At 44.3% G+C, this 19,243-nt stretch overlaps 1 protein-coding gene across 7 annotated transcripts in view; it reads left to right on the top strand.

Moving 5' to 3' along the window:
- The window catches only part of RALGPS2 (Ral GEF with PH domain and SH3 binding motif 2), a 595,760-nt gene that overhangs the window by 152,003 nt on the left and 424,514 nt on the right, over positions 1 to 19,243 (top strand). For all 7 annotated transcript variants that reach the window (XM_033915477.1, XM_033915478.1, XM_033915474.1 and 4 more), the window contains exon 7: positions 241 to 333. In XM_033915477.1, the coding sequence (XP_033771368.1) occupies positions 241 to 333 (93 nt within the window). The remainder of the gene's footprint in view (positions 1 to 240; positions 334 to 19,243) is intronic.

The following is a 19,243-nucleotide window of genomic DNA, read 5'->3' as shown; positions in this document are numbered from 1 at the left end:
GACAGGAAGGCTCCAACATTTGCATAGTATGTTGCCCTGTTTTTTAAATTTATAGTGGCAGTATACATGGTATATGTCATTACCGGGTTAAATGGATGATGTCACCTACATGTGAGAATTTATACCAGCTGTTTCTATTCTACCCTTAAATTCTTTGGCAGTAACATAGTTTTTATGAATAAAATTGTTATATTATCTCTTCTATAGATATTTTAAAAATAAGTTTTCTTTATTTTGTAGAAACTATATGAGCTGAAGAACCTCCATTCCCTAATGGCTGTGGTGTCTGGTTTACAAAGTGCTCCCATCTTCAGGCTTACAAAAACTTGGGCGGTGAGTTTATTATAATTAAGTGGATGATTTCCTCTATTTTATTTTATTTTTTTTAAAGATGTGCCCCCAAAATGTAAGGATGGTCGCACCCCCACAATGTTAGGTTGGAGAGGTTATGTTTGACGCGGTCCCGAGTTCAATACCTTCACAGAAGTTTCATTAGGGATAGAATCAAATAAGAAGCACAGCCAGAGGTGATTATATAAAGAATATATTATAGAAATAGTCTTACAGAAAAGCAATATTTATAATCATTACAATTAGGCATTACAATTAAATAGAGAGCATAGCAGTTTCCCTGCCTTACAGAGTTCAGAGGCAAAGAGGGACATAGAAGCTTGCAGTTCTAGGAAGAGCCAGAGAGAGAGAAAAGGGGGATGGTCTAAGCTTCGTGTTCCTTAGATAAAGGGAAGGATAGACAGAGAGAGGGAGAGCCAAGACAGAACCAGAGTGCCAAGCAAAGAGCCAAGAGATAGCTAGATAGAAAGAGAGATAGAGGGCTAAGACCCCTCTCTTGATAGCTTGATAGAAAAAGAGAGAGATATGTGTGTTGCAGAGAGCAGGCTTTTATACCTTGGCTCAATATAGAAACCTGTATGCCCCAGTATCTTTCTGTTTAGAATTTGTAAACTGTTTGAAACAATGGTTAATTTAATTGCTAAGGAGGGTGAGATACCTGCAAGCATGGTGATGGGATTAAGTCTCTGGCTTGATCTGTGCACCATTGTCCTAAGAACCCTCTTAATCAGACATTAACACCTTTTAGCTAGTCATGATTCAATCAGGGAAACTTAAAACATATCCGGGATACTTAAAACAGTTTCCCTGCACTAAGGGTCTATCTGCCTTCCCATGCCAGAGTCAGATTGATATAATTTCCCATAGGCCTCTAGGCTGACAATGTACAGGTGTGTTGTGCATATAACTTTGGAGATGTGCAAGACAGTGGGCTTTCCCCTCTGTCAATTGCTGCTTCTATTATAGCACCACCATCTGAGACTCAGGCTCTATTTTCTGCTTTGTTCTTGCTAGTTCCAAATTTTTCTTATTGACTCCATCTCTTGTTTACTTCATTGCTATCCTTTTTTTTTTTTTTTTTAAGTATTCCATACCTTTTCTCATATTTTCCAGCTTTAACTTGTTTTGCTACTGAATAAAGCAAAACCATTCTGAGTCAGTCCACAGTTCATCAAGCCCAGTATGTTTGATTGGAGCCAGTTTAGATTGCAAATAAACAATGGTTCTTGAAAAGTAGTTCAAATTTTTTATGGTTCATTTCCCGGGATAAACATTAGCTTTAGTCATTCAGCACATTCCCTCCAAAACAAATTCAACATCAGTTAAGAGAATAAATAACAGTCATCTTTGTAGGTCATAAAATAATTTATTATGTAAAGAACATTACAAAATTTATAAATTTTCTTTAAAGGAAGGAGAAGACCTTAGAGTTCCAGTGTAACACAATTGAAGACAGAATAAGATCAATCATTTCACTGCTCAAAAACCTTCTAAATATTTTAACAAAAAATAATGCATTAATTTTTCAAAAAGTGTGACAAAACAATGGACTTGTTTGTATGTATAGCTGTAGCAAAATTAGAAATCAGTGGTCCCCTCAATAGTGGCCAGCATTTCACTTTAAAAAAATGCATCAGGGAAAAGGGTCATCCATGGGGATAAAATCAAATATTATCCCAGGACAAGCAGGCAGCATATTCTCACATGTGGGTGACGTCATCTACGGAGCCCCGACGCAGACAGCTTTTCAAGCAAACTTGATTAAAGCTTTCAAGTTTGCTAGTGCTGCACCACGCATGTGTGTGCCTTCCTGATCCACTAGAGGGCGCATACCCTCCTCATGGTCCTCAGTTCTTAGTTTTCCGCGGAGCCAGAAAGCCCTGTCTCTCTTCTCTGCGTTCTTCTAAGTGCCTTTCTAGCACCGTGGCTTCTTTATTTTGTTAGGGAGTCACTGTGCGTTTGTTGCTTGATCGTGTATTTCTTTGTTTTCAAAAAAAAAAAAAAAGGACTTTTTATTGTGTTTCTGCCCGGCAGGCCCTTCTTGGGCCTCAGCCATGCGGCTAGGCCTCATTTGGCTGCAGCTGTATTTTCTTCTTCCCTGGCCTCTCTCTGGGCTCACCTCGTGTGAGCAGGATGGCCAGGACCCTTTTTCCTTCGTTGGAATCGGACTGAGTAGCTTCGATCCCCGGTAAGTCTTCTTTCTTTCTTTCTTTCTGTCTTCTAGCTGCGTTACCTCGGTAATGCCATCGGCTGAGTCTCAGGCATTCCAGGCATCGAGTGCAGTCGTGCCCACCTCTACGAGACCTTCGAAGCGTGCCTCCTTTCATGGGAATACTCATCTTGAGGTTGCCCTTTATGGAGCGCACTGCTGCACCTTTATTACCAGTTTCATTGGTACGGTGCAGACTTCTGAACCTCGATGTGCCTCGACGTCGACTGGAGCTTCGTGCCTCGACGTCGACGGGGGCTTCGTGCCTCGACGTCGACGGGGGCTTCGTGCCTCGACGTCGACGGGGGCTTCGTGCCTCGACGTCGACGGGGGCTTCGTGCCTCGACGTCGACGGGGGCTTCGTGCCTCGACGTCGACGGGGGCTTCGTGCCTCGACGTCGACGGGGGCTTCGTGCCTCGCCGTCGACGGGGGCTTCGTGCCTCGCCGTCGACGGGGGCTTCGTGCCTCGCCGTCGACGGGGGCTTCGTGCCTCGCCGTCGACGGGGGCTTCGTGCCTCGCCGTCGACGGAGGCTTCGTGCCTCGCCGTCGACGGAGGCTTCGTGCCTCGCCGTCGACGGAGGCTTCGTGCCTCGCCGTCGACGGAGGCTTCGTGCCTCGCCGTCGACGGAGGCTTCGTGCCTCGACGTCGACGGAGGCTTCGTGCTTCGATTTTCTGCCTCAATGTCGACTGGGGCTTGGGGTCTCGATGTCGACTGAGGCTGGGTGTCTCGGCTGATGCTTTGTCCCTTCGACGTCGGCTGCAGCCGTGTGCTCCGCGTCACTTGACGCTTGTGCTTCGACGTCGCCTGAGGCTTGTGCCTCGACGTCGACTGAGGCTGGGGGCCTCCTCGTCGGCTGGAGCTCTGTGCCTCGTCGTTGCCGAGGCTTCGTGCCGTCGACGGGAGCTTTGTTACTTGACGTCGCTTGGGGCTTTGTGCCCTTTGGTTGGCTGTGGCCTTGTGTTTCGAAGTCGACTGTGGCTTGGTGCCGCAACGTCGCTGGGGGCTTTTTACCTCGGCAGCGGCTGAGGTTTTGGGCCTCGGCGTCGACTGCGGGTTTGCGCCTCGACGTCTCCAGCTCCTGTTCGAGAGGGTTCCCCACTTTCTCTTCGGTTCATTCCGGGCAGCCGTGACGGAATCTTGTAGTGCGGAGTTTGGTTTCCTGGAGGAGACTCTCTCCCTGCTCCGGCTCTATTGCTCCCGCCATGCGTCATCTTGCTTGGTGCAGAGTGTGGCTGAGGATCCGAACCTTCAGGATCGTCTCGCCACTTTTACTTGCGTGAGTTCTGCGCTTCTTGAGGCCTCTCTTGCGGTGGCCACTAACCGTCTCTCAGAACGCGACCGGTCCTTCGCCTATCGGGATGCCTTCAGCTAAATCCCGTCTGCCTTGGTGGTTTGGACTCCTTCTCCGGAGGGGCCCTCCGGATACCTTTCTTGTGTTATCTCGGCCTCCTTCGCAGCAGCCGCAATAGCTGCAGCAGCGCCGGGTTAGGGTTCAGCCGCCGGCTTCGGCGACTCCTGGCCGTCTTTTTGTCTATTCTCGCATAGCCTCCGCGCTGCTCTCCTTCAGGGGATTCCTCCCCTCCCTTCGGGAGGGGTGTCTCCGTGTCTACGCACCGGGAGTATAGCCTCACTTCTGTCGGTTGGGCATTCCCATCCTCCCATCTGCGTCTGATCCTGGCCCTCCGTGACCTGCACTAGTTTCTAGTACGGGAGTGGGTCAGACTCTGGCCGCCCCAGTCTCGGGAGTCCGTCGGGGCGGACCTGGACCCAGTTTGTCTGCGCGCCTTCTTGTCTCGGCCTCAGGGGGAGGCCCTTGTTTGTTTATGCCGGAAGGTGGCCCCTCTGTCCTCGGTCCGCCTCCGGTATTTTCTGCCTCTGCCTCGGCAGGCCCCCTGTCGGCGCTTGAGTCGGCTGGTGTCTCAGCGGTCTTCGGCCTCGGCCGAGCTGATGCTGATCCTTTTGGGATCAGGGGTCTCCACGGTGGATGTCCCGATGTTCGCCTGGTTTCATCTTCGTGTTCCCCGCTGGACCCGAGCAACTCAGTGATGGCAGGATCGGGATCCCGCTTCCCAGCACATTGTGGTGCCTCCCTCCTTGACACACTTGTTTCGTTGGTGGGCCACCTCTTCGTATCCCCGCATCAGAAGGTTCTGCCGATGGACTCCTCGGCATTGGCTTAGGCTTAGGGGTGCACCTCGACGGCCTTTGGACTCAGGGTCCTGGGTCGGGTGCGGACTGTCATCTGCTGGAGCTCTGGGCCATTTACAATGCCGTGGTGGATTTTCGTTATTGGTTGCAAGATTGCGGGGTCCTGGTGCGTCCCGACATCTCGGTGGCGATGTATTCTGTGACCAAGCCAGGGTGTACAGGTTCCCTGTTACTTTGCAGGGAAGCCTTTCGTCATTGGCAGGGGGCGTTACACCACTGCTTCTTTCTTCGGGCGGTGTATTTCCGGGGCGTGCAGCATTGTCGGGTGGACACGTTGTGTCGCCCTTTTCGGCCGCATGAATGGTTGCTCCATTCTCAGACTCTGCGGCATGTGGTTGTTCGGTGGGGAACTCAACAGGTAGTTCTGTTCGCTTCACCCCTCACTCACTGGTTGCATCGATATTGCTCGATGTTCTCCTGGGTTTGCATCGAGGTGGATGCTTTCCTTCTCGATGGAATGGGCAGGTTCCTCTATGCGTTCCCTCCCTTTACTCTGATTCTCGGGTCTTTGATACACCTCCTGTCGGTCTGCGCCACCAGGATCTTGATGGTGCCTCTGTGGCCCTGGCGGCCATGGTTCTCCCTGCTCCTCCAGCGTGTCAGGGAGACTCAGCTTCTACCTATGTTCCCGTCTCTGCTGTCTCAGTGTTGCGGTTTCTGTTGCATTCCAATCTGCAGTCTCTACACTTATCAGATTGGTTCCTCCCAACGTGCCTCCCTCCTTCTGTTTCTCTCAGTCGGTGGGGGTGTTCTCGAGGCCTCTCGGAAGATCTCCACTCGGCAATGCTTTTCCCAGAGATGGTCCTGATTTGCTGCGTGGTGTACTGAGCACCGCATGGATTCGCTCTCTGCCTCCTTGCCTTCAGTGCTGGGTTATCTGTTGCACTTGTCTCGGTCTGGTCTCAAATCTACATCTTTTCGAGTCCACCTCTGTGCATTTGCTGCCTTTCATCGGCCGCTGAATGGGACGCTGCTCTCCGTCCATCCGACGGTTTCCCGCTTTATGAGGGATCTCTTCATTGTACATCCTCCGCTCAAAGCCCCTCCGGTAGTTTGGGATCTTTGTGTGTTCCTGGCTCAATTGGTGATACCTCCATTTGATTCCATTGATAAAGCTCTTTTGAATTACTTCACCTGGCAGGTGGTATTCCTGGTTGCTCTCACGTCTGCTCGCAGAGTCAGTGAGCTGCAAGCTCTGGTTGCGGACCCGTCTTTTCCTGTATTTCATCATGACACGGTGGTCCTGCGTGCTCAACCCCAGTTCTTGTCCAGGGTGGTTTCGGACTTTCCTTTCGATCTTTCCATTGTTCTTCCGGTCTTTTTTCCGAAGCCCCACTCGCCTCCTGGCGAGGTGGCGCTTCACACACTTGACTGTAAGAGGGCGTTGGCTTTTTGTCTTCAACGCACTCAGTCTCCTTGGACGGTTCCTCAATTCTTTTTGTCCTTCGCCCTAATTGGTTGGGACGCCCAGTTTCCAAGCGCACCTTGTCCAACTGGTTGGCTGCTTGTATTTCCTTTTCCTACGCTCAGGCTGGTCTCGCGCTGCATGGTCGAGTCACGGGACATAAAGTCCGAGCGATGGCGGCTTCTGTAGCTTTCCTCAGGTCGACTCCTATCGAGGAGATTTGCAAGGCTGCCACTTGGTCTTCGGTTCATACTTTCACCTCCCACTACTGCCTGGATACTCTGTCCAGGAGCGACGGCCGGTTTGGCCAGTCGGTTTTGCGTAATCTGTTTTCTTGAATTGCCAACTTCCCTCCGTCCCTTTTTGGTTAGCTTGGAGGTCACCCACATGTGAGAATATGCTGCCTACTTGTCCTGGGATAAAGCACAGTTACTTACCGTAACAGGTGTTATCCAGGGACAGCAGGCAGATATTCTCACAACCCGCCCGCCTCCCCGAGGTTGGCTTCTTTGCTAGCTATCTGAACTGAGGACCATGAGGAGGGTATGCGCCCTCTAGTGGATCAGGAAGGCACACACATGCGTGGTGCAGCACTAGCAAACTTGAAAGCTTTAATCAAGTTTGCTTGAAAAGCTGTCCGCGTCGGGGCTCCGTAGATGACGTCACCCACATGTGAGAATATCTGCCTGCTGTCCCTGGATAACACCTGTTACGGTAAGTAACTGTGCTTTATACTCCCCGTATAAACTGAGGAAAAACGCAAAAGTACAATAATGTTGAAAATGAATTTATAGTTGAGAGCCTACAGTTGCTGCATTGTCTTTTTTTTTATTTTTATTTATAATTTTGAATACTTTACAATATCCAACAATACAGAAGGAAAAAGGAAAATCACATAAAACAATACATAAACAAATCATACATACAAAGCTCCTTTCAAGCCCACATTAAAGGGGAGTTATCTTGCTATTTTCTAATAAAATAAATTCAAGAAATATAGAGGATAATGATTCTTGGTTCATGTTAATGAACCCGGAGTCATTCCCCAAAAACTGGAATACTATTTATATTTATTCTCCTCATTTTCCTCAGTAAGGTGAAACAAATCTCATTTCTATTTCTTTTCTCTTGCAATTGTGAATTGTTGTAGTTGTATTGGATCCCAAAAAGAATATTCGATATCTTGTAGTTTAATCATACATTTACAGGGAAATTTCAGGTAAAAGGATGCATCCAGTGCCAACACTCTGTCCTTCAATTGCAAAAACTCTTTCCTCCTCATCTGTGTGGTTCTGGATACATCCGGAAAAATCCTGACCAAATCCCCACAAAATCTCATTAATCTATTTTTAAAATAAAGTCTCATTATCAACATTTTATCCATCTCGCTCATGCATGTTATTACCAGAGTGGACCGAGTCTGAATCACATCCTGTGTGTCCTCTAGAAATTCAGTCAAATTTACCTCTGGTGTGGTCAGATGGTCCTCCCCCTGGGCAGATTCAAGTTTTTTTTGAGGAATATAATAATAATTATTTATTGGAAAATTCTCTGCATTGGTCATTCACAGTACTTCTTTAAAGAATTTCCTTAATAAAATCTCAGGTGACAATAAATGAGTTACTGGAAAATTGACCAAGCGTAGATTTTTCACTCTATTCATGTTCTCCATAGATTCAATTTTTGAGTGTATTACTGTTGAATCTTTAACAGCTGATACTGAGACAGTTAGCAAATTATTACATTGATTTTCCACCACATTTAGTCGTTTATCCAAACAACCTAAATTAGCATCCACATTTTCTAATTTAGAAGAAACTGACTGAGAATAATCTCCCATTTGCTTCATCGTTGTCCTGAGAAACCCTTCAACTCTGGATATACCTAACCATAAGTCTTTTAAGGTAATATCCTGTGTTTCTTCTGTTCGTGTAGTTTCATCCACTCCACCAGAAAATGTCAAAGATTTAGGTATTTCAACATATACTAATTTATTCAAATGGGTGGATGAGATCACTTGAACATCAGATATAGTGGGAGTTATATTCCCACCATCACTGGGTACTGGATGAAGGGGAGGAGTGCGATTGAGAGGACTTATTGAGGCTCCTGAGAAGGAGGAATCTACATCTGGTGGTATCACTGGTGGATTGTCCGAAAGTAATAATAAATGTCTGTCCATTGGACCCGATACCACTGGTGTAGAACTTTTAGGTTTTATCTTCCTTTTCCCCATATTCTAAACAATCATGTAAGAATTATATGAATACTTTATATTACCAACCAGCTTCCAGCTCCCGGACTCCTCGTGGCTCCAAGGGGCGTGCCCTAAGGGGCCCCTTCGGCCACGCCCTGCGGCCGCAACCGCAGCGGCGGCGTTGGTTTTAAGATGTTGGAGACGGACCCGATGACGTCAGGGGGTCCGTCTCAGTAACTGCCTGCCAGCTAGGAAAAAAGAAAAACGAGTCCAAACCACTGCTGCAGGGGGCCAGGAACGATCGTGAAATCCCCTCAGGTAGTATCCACAAAATGTAGAAAGGCTCCCAATCCTACCGCAGCGGCGGCGTTGGTTTTAAGATGTTGGAGACGGACCCGATGACGTCAGGGGGTCCGTCTCAGTAACTGCCTGCCAGCTAGGAAAAAAGAAAAACGAGTCCAAACCGCTGCTGCAGGGGGCCAGGAACGATTGTGAAATCCCCTCAGGTAGTATCCACAAAGTGTAGAAAGGCTTCCCGCTGCATTGTCTTAGCTGCCAAAGCTGGCCGTAGGGCGAAAAGGACGCCTTCACATAAAATAGGAAGCAGTGACTCTTTGGTAAAGATGTCAGTCCATTTACAGACCTCATTCTGAAAAATCAACTTATTTAAATAAAATTTGAAACATTGTGAAGCAATATTCAGTTGCTCATAAATTGTGACTTTCCAGCCCCAGCGCAGGAACTGTCACTGGTAAGTCTTGCATTAGAGCCATTCCTAAGGGTAGGAAGGAACCCAAACAGAGTCACAGAGACTGCAGGAACCAGAGCTGACTATCAGGAAGAGTATGGCACTGACCAGATTGCAGATCAAGAACCTGTTAGTGCAAACACACAGAGATGAATTCTGTTGAGTTATCTTCCTGTAATATTCCCAGTGAACTGAGAGGGTGCCAGAGAGCGCACAAACCTGTGCCCCAGCTACATAGGTCAGGGTGTGGTCTCACTAAACTTTTTTTTTTTTTGTAAATAAATCTTTATTCATTTTAAAACATACACAAAGTGCATTAAAAAAATACAATTGGTACAATAAAACAGCACTATAACTACCAAATAGTAATAGAAATATATTTTCCCCCCTTCCCCACCTTCCCACCCATCCCAGATGTGTATAAAACTCTTATTAAAAATGGAAGGCTTATACTATTGATTTGCTACAAAATACTACAAAATTTGCTAATGGGCCCCAAATCTTTACAATGACCAGTTAGTTCTGAATTCATACATTCATATCGATAGAATAAGCACAGGGATTCTCACCAAAAGGTTTGATTCAGTCTATCACTATTCTTTCAATTTTTTGTGATCATCTGTATAGCAATCCCAGTCATAATCAGAAGTAATCTATTTTTAGCTACATAAATTGGAGACTTGGGTTGTAATATAGTTCCGAATAGAACAATATCATATGACATTGGAATAGAAGTATCCAATATCCTAATAATTGTGACCCATATCGACTTCCAGAAGCTGAGTATTAAGGGGCAATAGTACAACAGATGATCCAGTATCCCTATATCAAGATGACAATACCAGCATCTATTAGATGTAGTGGTGGTCTGAGCGTTTAAACAAATGAACGTAGAGGCAGGCCATTATTTTTTTAAAAACCTCCTTTTGGATGTGGGTTTGTGTTTTGTTTTGAAAATGGACATTTTCCCTGCTTCTACTTTCAATGTTTAAGGCCTTAGGCCAAAACAGGACTTAGACTTTTTTTTGATTATGCCCCTCCCTGCGTTTTTTTCAAGGCTACCACTCTCTGAAAATGAAATAGAGAAAAACTTAATCTCTGTAATCTACAGTTAGTCATCAATACATACATATAATCCCATTTACTACAATTCTATAAAACCTCTCAAACCTCCCTTTCTTACCTGCCTAATTTTAACCATTCAAACCAACCATAGCGTCTGATGAAGAATGGCACCATTACTCTCGCTCCGTGAATTTAAACACACCTGGCTCCGACAGCTGATGCTACGTTCATCCTTCAGAACGTCAGCGTCTAGTGTCAGTGTGCATCAACAAACTTTATTGAGATGACATTAGTTTAATAGATGATATTGCAAAGGACACGCCCCCAGGATAACCACCTCAAACCAGAGTGGCACATTCTAATTCACTATTTAACCCATGGGGGGTAACCATATTTAATCGATAAATCCAACGTTGTTCTAAATCAGGGGTGTCAAAGTCCCTCCTCGAGGGCCGCAATCCAGTCGGGTTTTCAGGATTTCCCCAATGAATATGCATGAGATCTATTAGCATACAATGAAAGCAGGCATGCAAATAGATCTCATGCATATTCATTAGGGAAATCCTGAAAACCTGACTGGATTGCGGCCCTCGAGGAAGGACTTTGACACCCTTGTTCTAAATAGTTCAACCTCCACTCCCAGTTGTCCTCCAGTTTCCCTTCATCCAAACTATCTATCACTAGTGCTGCCCGATTCAGGAAAAAAAATTTTGATTCCATTCAGCCTACTGAATTGGTTTTTCGATTCGATTTTCCTGCCCAATTGGGTGTTTTTTTCAAACATCCTGGTGGGTTTATTTTATAGCCTCTTCACCCCCTTTGCCTTCTCCTAACCACACTGGTGCTGTGGAGTGAACAAAATAAACAAACAAAAAAGACTTTTCCTCTCTCTGTTAAATCCTAGCTCACGTTTGCGGTCTAACACCAGCTCTGGCAGGATACATGTTTCAAATCTGACATATTGTAATTACAAAATGGAAAATAAAATTAGTTTTTCTACCTTTTGTTGTCTGATCATTTGAGCTGTTTCCTCTGCTGCAATCCCACCCCTCCTCTGATGTCAGAGGAGGGGCGGGACCGCAGCAGAGGAAACAGCTCAAAGCACTGGAGTGCAAAGAGCTGTAACCACAATCTTCGGCTGAAGCTGTAAGGTAAACGGTTCGGGGAGGCCAGGGGGAACACGGAGGCCTTCCCGGGGGGGGAGCGCAGTCTTTCGGGGGGGCGGCAGTCCTTCGGGGAGGCCAGGAGGGAAGCCGGACGCAGCACTTCCCGACTGACCTTCCCTCCTCGCCCTCTAAAACAGGTGCGGCAGCGGCCAGCAAGAGCAGCGCTGTCGCTCCCGCTTTAGGGGGTGATGGGAGAGGGTCCGAATCGGGAAGCTAATTTTTAAAAAATTTAAATAGATTCGAATTGATTCACCTGAAGTGAATCGGTGAATCGATTTGAATCGGGCAGCACTATCACCCTCCATCTCAATTGATCTACGTTATGATCTTTGGCTAGCCAGTGCTGGACTTTAGGGGCTTGTAAAGACTTAGTCATGATTCAGGATTTATGTTCATTTTAACGTATATAAATTGTATGTTTCATTCATCCCACATATACCAAATTACATGGGAATATTACTACATAGATCGCTTTTGTAGTTTTACAGGTAGTACCTTGACAGTATAACCTGTCTCAGGATCAGTCTATTGGTGACCTTCCATGGTATTACTGCACCATTGGTATTGATGACATTTTTCATGACTTTTCATTACTACTCCTATCTCTTCAACCCTATCAGGTTTCCTTAATACTTGCCCAATAGTTTTGCCTTTAAAAAAAAAACAACATGGGGAGATCCTGAAATCTTTCATGAAGATTAAGAATATGCCAATGTTGTTTTATAAGAGAGATAAGCATATTTGATGCTTTTGAATATGCAACACGCATATTAATTTGCACTCTTTATAAGAGACTTGGCAGAAGGGCTGCGAGGTAAAATAACATTATTCGCCAATGACGCCAAACTAAGCAATGTAGTGGGCAAAAGCACAACAGACAAATTCAATGTCCGACAACATGATGCACGACCTACTCCTACTGGAGCGCTGGTCTAGGTCCTGGCAACTCAGCTTCAATGCCCAAAAATGCAAAGTCATGCACCTGGGCAGCCAAAATCCATGCAAGACTCACACCCTTAATGGCGAGATCCTAACAAGAACTGAAGCAGAACCAGACTTAGGGGTGATCGTCAGTGAGAACATGAAGACTTCCAATCAAGTGGAGCAAGCTTCATCCAAGGCAAGGCAAATCATAGGTTGCATACGCAGGAGTTTCATCAGCCGTAAGCCTGAAGTCATTATGCTATTGTATAGATCCATGGTGAGGCCCCACCCGGAATACTGTGTGCAATTCTGGAGGCCGCATTACCGTAAGGATGTGCTGAGACTGGAGACGGTCCAGAGAATGGCCACCCGGATGGTCTCGGGACTCAAGGATCTCCCGTACGAGGAACGGCTGGATAAGTTGCAGCTGTACTCACTCGAGGAACGCAGAGAGAGGAGTGACATGATCGAGACATTTAAGTATCTCACGGGCTGCATCGAGGTGGAAGAAGATATCTTCTTTTTCAAGGGACCCGCGGCAACAAGGGGGCATCCGTGAGAAATCAGAGGCGGGAAACTGCACGGGGACACCAGGAAATTCTTTTTCACTGAAAGTGTGGTTGATCGCTGGAATAGTCTTCCACTTCAGGTTATTGAGGCCAGCAGCGTGCCTGATTTTAAGGCCAAATGGGATAGACACGTGGGATCTATTTACAGAGAAAGGTAGGGGAGGGTCATTGGGGTGGGCAGACTAGATGGGCCGTGGCCCTTATCTGCCGTCTATTTCTATGTTTCTATGTATCTTTCAATAGTAAATCTCTCTGGGCATATCTTGCCCGCAGGTATGCCTGCCGGATAGAACTCTTAGGATACCCTCTATCCAAGAAACGATCCCCAAGATCCTTTGCTATTCTTTTATATTCTTCCAAAGTAGAACAGATGACGTCTTGCCTTTAAGTACTGACTAATAGGGAGATTATACTTCAGACGGTAGGGGTGGTCATAATGGGGACATAGGTTGCCATTCTAAAATCAGCCAGTCAGGAAGATGCTCCAGGACTTCAGGAAGGATCCAGTATATACCCTGACGCAGAATAAATGCTTGATGGTATCTATAAAAATATGGGAAATTTACCCTACCCGCCACAATTGGTTTTTGCAAAGATACTAAGGCTGTTGTAGCAGTTTCACCCAGCCAAATAAATTTAGTGAGAATTCCATTCAATTTTTTATAAAAGGACCCTTGAAAATAAACGGGAAACATACTCATTTGGTAGCAAACTACAGGCAAAATCATCATTTTAATAGTTTGTACTCTCCCCCACCAAAAAAGATAGTTTTATGATGCTGAAAACTTCTTTGCTCAATGTTTTATTATTCTGAATTATGTAATTTCTATGACTTTGTATTTCTAATGCCCAGTGCATTATTATTGTGAACCGCCATGAACTGATTGTTTGGCGGTATATAAAAATAAACTATTATTATTAATGGGTTCCAATGCTCACACATTTCTTTGACTTTCAGCAATAAAGATTTTTCATTTACTGTCATTATGTCTTCCAATGTTTTTTGAATCATGATACCTAAATATTTTATACCCTCTTCCTTCCAAAGGAATGGGAATGGATCAAATAGTCCTTTTATACAATGCACATTCAATGGAAGAACTTCCGATTTGCTCCAATTTATTTTGTAACTTGAAATTGGCCAAATCTATCAATCAATTCCAGTAAATGTGGAATGGTAGATTCAGGATTCTTCAAATTAAGCAAAATATCATCTGCATAAGCAGAGATCTTATATTCCTGACCTGCATAAGGAATCCCCTGTATCACCTTTGCCTTCCGAATGGCCGTCAACAAGGGTTCCAAAACAATTTCAAAAAGCAAAGGAGCTAAGGGACATCCTTGTCTGACTCCCCTCTGCAGACAGAAATGCTCTGAAAAAGTATCATTAATAAATAATCTGGCAGAAGGGGAACTATACAAGGTTAAAAGCATTTGAATAAACCCAGATCCCAATCCAAACCAGTCCATTCTACACGATCAAAGGCCTTCTCTACATCCAGAGATCTTTTTGCTTAATTTAGCATATGAAATGCCAATCTGGTATTATTTGAAGAATGTCTTTGAGCAACAAAACCCGTCTGGTGCATACTGATCATATAAGGGAGAGCCTTGGCTAGTCTTAGAGCCAATAACTTAACCAGGAGTTTTCCATCTACATTGATTAAAGAAATAGGCCTGTAGTTTGAAGCCAACATGAGATCTTTATTTGGCTTCGGCAAAACAATAGTTAACGATTCTGCCATAGTACCTGATATACAACCCGTAATCAGTTGTGATTGATATAAATTTAAAAGATGAGGTAGTAATAAATTTTGGAAAGATTTAAAAAACTCCACTGTAAATCCATCACTACCCGGGGCGGATCCATCCCTGAGAGACTTCAATGCTGCCTGGAGATATAGGCGCTTCAGGATTTTCTTTTATATGCTTGGGAACCTTTGACCCATTTATTAAATTAAAAAATTCCCTACCATCTTGTTCTTTATCTGAATAAAGCTCAGAAGAATATAAAGCCTTATAATATTCCAAAAACTGTTTTAAAACATTTCCAATATGGGTATGAATTTTACCATTGACATCTTTAATGGCCGTAATCTTTACTTTTTTTTTTTTTTTTTTGCTTTAAGATAATTAGGCAAATAATCTTCCTGCTTTATTCAAGTTTCCACAATACATAGCCTGTTGAGAAAACAAATCTTTCCTAGCCAATTGTGAGGAAATCTCATTATATTTATATTTAGCTTTCAACAGGACATGCAGAGTAACTTGATGCCAATTGTGACTCCAACATCATAACAGTTTGCTCTAATTTAGAAAATTCCAATTTAAGTAATTTCCTAATATGTGCCGAATATAAAATTATATGCCCTCTCATTGTGGCTTTGATAGCATCCCAAATAATTTCCAAAGGGATTTCCTCCAAGGAATTGAAATGAAAATATTCATTCATTTTAATTTGAATTTCCTCAAGGAAGTTTGAGTCTGCAAGCAATGTATTGAATCTCCAAACAGGTCTGTTAGTATCTTCTTCAGCAAATCGATATTCTATCCAAATACCAGCATGATCTGACAAAAGAATCGGATCTATACTAGCCCTAGTGACCTGCGGAATTAAATGATCTGAAACAAAAAAAATAATTAATTCTAGAGAACGATTTATGACTTGGGAGCAAAAAGAGAATTCACGTGCATTAAAATGAAAAATCTGCAATATATCTTTCAATCCAGACTTAATGTCCATTATAGGATCCATGACAGCATTAAAATCTCCAGCTACTATTAAATTAGATGTAGCTAGTGACAGAATTATTTATTGGAAGTTTTTTAAAGAAATCAGCCTGATTAGTGTTAGGTGAATAACTTGAAAAGCGTCAGAGTATCTTTTCCTGAAGTCATATTATCATGCAGCCATCTACCCAATGGATCTGCCTGAAAATTATCAAATGTGGCAGAAATATTCTTGTTGACCAGGATTGGTATCCCCGCCTTTTTCCTAATTGCAGGAGCAAAGAAGCAGTGCTTTATCCATCCCCCTTCTAGCTTAGCAGATTCAATTGCAGACAGATGGGTTTCCTATAGAAAATGAATGTCAGCATTTTGATTTTTTTAAAAAGTAAGAATTTTTTTCCTTTTAATGGGATGATTAAGCCCGTTCACATTCAAAGAATAAAGTTTTATTACCATTGTATTAATTTAAACAATACTAAAACATAAGCCACCAAATTTCTATGAATGGAATAAAAAATTTGAAATTTCACACACATCTTAAACCCTTATACATCCCATACCTCCCTATTCCCCCCTAACACCTTTTTATATATCATGGTCAGCTTAGATGTGCGAGGGCAGACCCACAATCCACCCCCCTCCCCGCAATCCCTTTATCAATTATAATTGAAACAATATTTCATAAAGTAAAATACACCCTTTCCAATCATAAATCTATAATAATAAAACGCTAAGCGCGCATGCACACTCACGCTGCGTGTTCCCTGAGATCTGATCTGTCGGGATGAGGCCGGCGAGAGTGCACATGCGCATTTACTTCGTAGGATTCCAGGACGTGCGGAGTGGCGGCTGCCCGGAGGAGGGCTGTCGGCGGAGGGTAGATGCCGGCGAAAAGGGCTAAGAAGACGGTGGAAGCGCAGAAAGCGCGCAAGGCATCAGGTCCCCGTACTCTCCACCTCGCGCCGCTCTCCCTCAGCCTTGATTCGGACAAAGTTTATTTCTTAGTTCAAAGCCGCCGCCACGGCTCCTCTCTCGATCCCCGCCTGCATTGGAAGCCTTCTCCGACGCAGGTGCGGCTTGAGAGAGGAGCTGCACCGGCGGCTTTGAACTAAAAATAAACTTTGTCCTTCAGCAAAAAATTTCCGTTGAGAGGTGCAAGCGCAGAGCGCGCTTCACCCCAACATACGACCTCGCCGGCTGTGGACTGTGCCTTTGCTGCTGCGTTATTCGGTAGGCCTCCAAGCTGTGGCTCCTCCCCCCTGTCCCCGCCCCTCTCCTTCATGGCTGCGGAAGAGAATGGACTGTGGGGCTTGGTGGAAGTTTGTGTCTGGGTTGCTTGGTAAAGCTGCAGAGCTGGCAACAGGTACACATGCATGCGTTTCTTCCCTCTCCTGGCCAAGACCCTGTAGATTAATGGAGGGCCTGATTATAGGGGGACAGGGATGGACAGGGAAAGAGGTTCCGATGGACGGGAGGGGGGCAGAAAGGAAGGGAGGCCTACTGCTGGACAGGGGGAGCAGGAAAGAGGTGATCATGGACAGGGTGGAGGTAAAACAAAGGGAGAAGGGCTGCTGCTGGATAAGGGGAGCAGTGAAGGAGTAGTGGTGAACACAGGGGAGGTAAAAGGAAGGGAGAATGGACAGGGGGAGCAGGCAAAGGGTGGTGGTGGAAAGCCAAGGAAAAAAAAGACTGAAAGAAAGAAAGGCAGAAATACAGAAAGCAGCTAAGGAGAGAGAGAGAGAGAAAAAAAGAAATAAAGACACACACACACACATATTCTAGCACCCGTTAATGTAACGGGCTATAAGACTAGTACAATAATAAAAAAATAAAAATTAACCAGTACATAAAATATCATACATTTTTATCCCCCCAAAATGAACAAAGATATTACACTAATATCTCAGGGAGTAATTTAATTCATATCTCCTATTATATTAACCGTAATTAATAACTGTTACATCGGAAAAATATCCACCCTCTTTAACTTCACATCTACCTTAAACAGTATAAATTCCATATCAATACCACAAGTATACCCAAGAGGAACTATGTAAGTAATTCATTTATCCATCATTCCCAATCCCTTATCATTATCCCTATTAATTTACATCAATTATACTATAAACTGTCTTTTATTGCTTAAATAAATAAGTTACCACATTTAATATGATAAGTTCTAGACTTATACCATTAAAATTTTATTTTCCCATTGTCTGCATAAGGAACCGTATATTTTGTCTTAACTGAGGTTAATGCAATTCTAAAAAACCAAAGATGCAAATGATTCACAGTTAGAGATGAAGCATAGAAGAAATAACCTCACGTCCATTTGAATCTCAACAATATTTGCTTCTAATCATGTAGCTTCAGCTACCATAAATGTACATGAAATATATTAAAAAACAGATAACCTGGAACAAACCCCTTCCCTTCCAACAGCCAGAGAGCAGCATTGTCCTTTCTTTTTTTTTTTCCCCTCCCTTTTTTCGTGTTACTACAGCTGTCAGCAAACACGTTTATTATATTTGCTTAGATAAGATTATACATAAACTAAATGAAAATCACAGAAGTAACAAACAATCAACCAAAGCAAAAGGAAAATATTAAGCTGTATCTTCAATTGTGCATTCCCGTGCAAAGGCCCTGATTCTCCTCAGCGGTAACAGTTGATTTTACTTGTCTTACTGCAATTAATAGCTGCATGGCCAGTTTCACCATATTTGCAATCACCCTACACCGCAACACCACGGACGTGGTCAGAGCAGGACCCAGGAACCGGCACACCACAAACAAGTTAAGAACTGGTTAGGGTTGGGAACGGTGCAACGTGACCCTCCGCTCACTCTGGAGTAAGAGCAACCCTACCCCCGAGAACCCAAAACAACAAGCAACCCGGAAGAAGCAACCCCGCACCTTCCCAAAACTCAGTCCCCCGAAAGCCCAACGCCGAGGCTGCCACCGCCGAGCACCACCACCATCCGGATTCCCCCACCCGTGGCCTGCTGAATCCCGCCCCTCCATACTCACAGCACCGCGATGCAGAATACCCAAACTGGCCATCAGCTGTTTGCGGCCCTGTTAATCTTCTCTTCCTGCTCAGAGGAGTGAAGCCCAGGCAAGAAGGCCCAGTGAATCAGCATTGCATGAGCTTTTTTCTTTGTGCATGGTGGGCCGGAATTCAGGCTGAAGAAAAGGAAAGGTGCCTTAGAGACCTGGACTCGAAGTCCAACAGTGATATTATGCTGGAAAACAACAGCCCAAAGCTTATCGCTGCTTGAAAAGGTCAAAGATATATAAGAGGTGGAGCTATCCTGATTCCAAACAATAGTGCAGCACTGGGCATATAATATATACTCAAGAGTCCAATCAGGTCTACAACTTTACTAATAAGAGTTATGTTTCTTAAAAAATATTGGATTTCCTTATAAACATCGTATAATACCTTCCAAATCTTAATGTATATAAGGTCATACAGAACTTTCAGGATCAGAACCTTAACCAATCAAAATCTGTTAACGCTGCACCCAGCAACTGTCACCAGAATAGAATCCATGAAGACAAGCCTCAAGGCAATTAGAAAAAAATTGCTTTTCCTTTAAAAGATTCTAAATCAACTGTCCCTTCATGTAATCAATGCCATTTTATTAAAGTAATTTCATTCCTC

Source organism: Geotrypetes seraphini, chromosome 12, assembly GCF_902459505.1.
Source record: "Geotrypetes seraphini chromosome 12, aGeoSer1.1, whole genome shotgun sequence".
Taxonomy (NCBI): Eukaryota; Metazoa; Chordata; class Amphibia; order Gymnophiona; family Dermophiidae; genus Geotrypetes; species Geotrypetes seraphini.
Note: the sequence above shows the minus strand (reverse complement) of the source record. Positions and strands in the feature narration are given on the sequence as shown.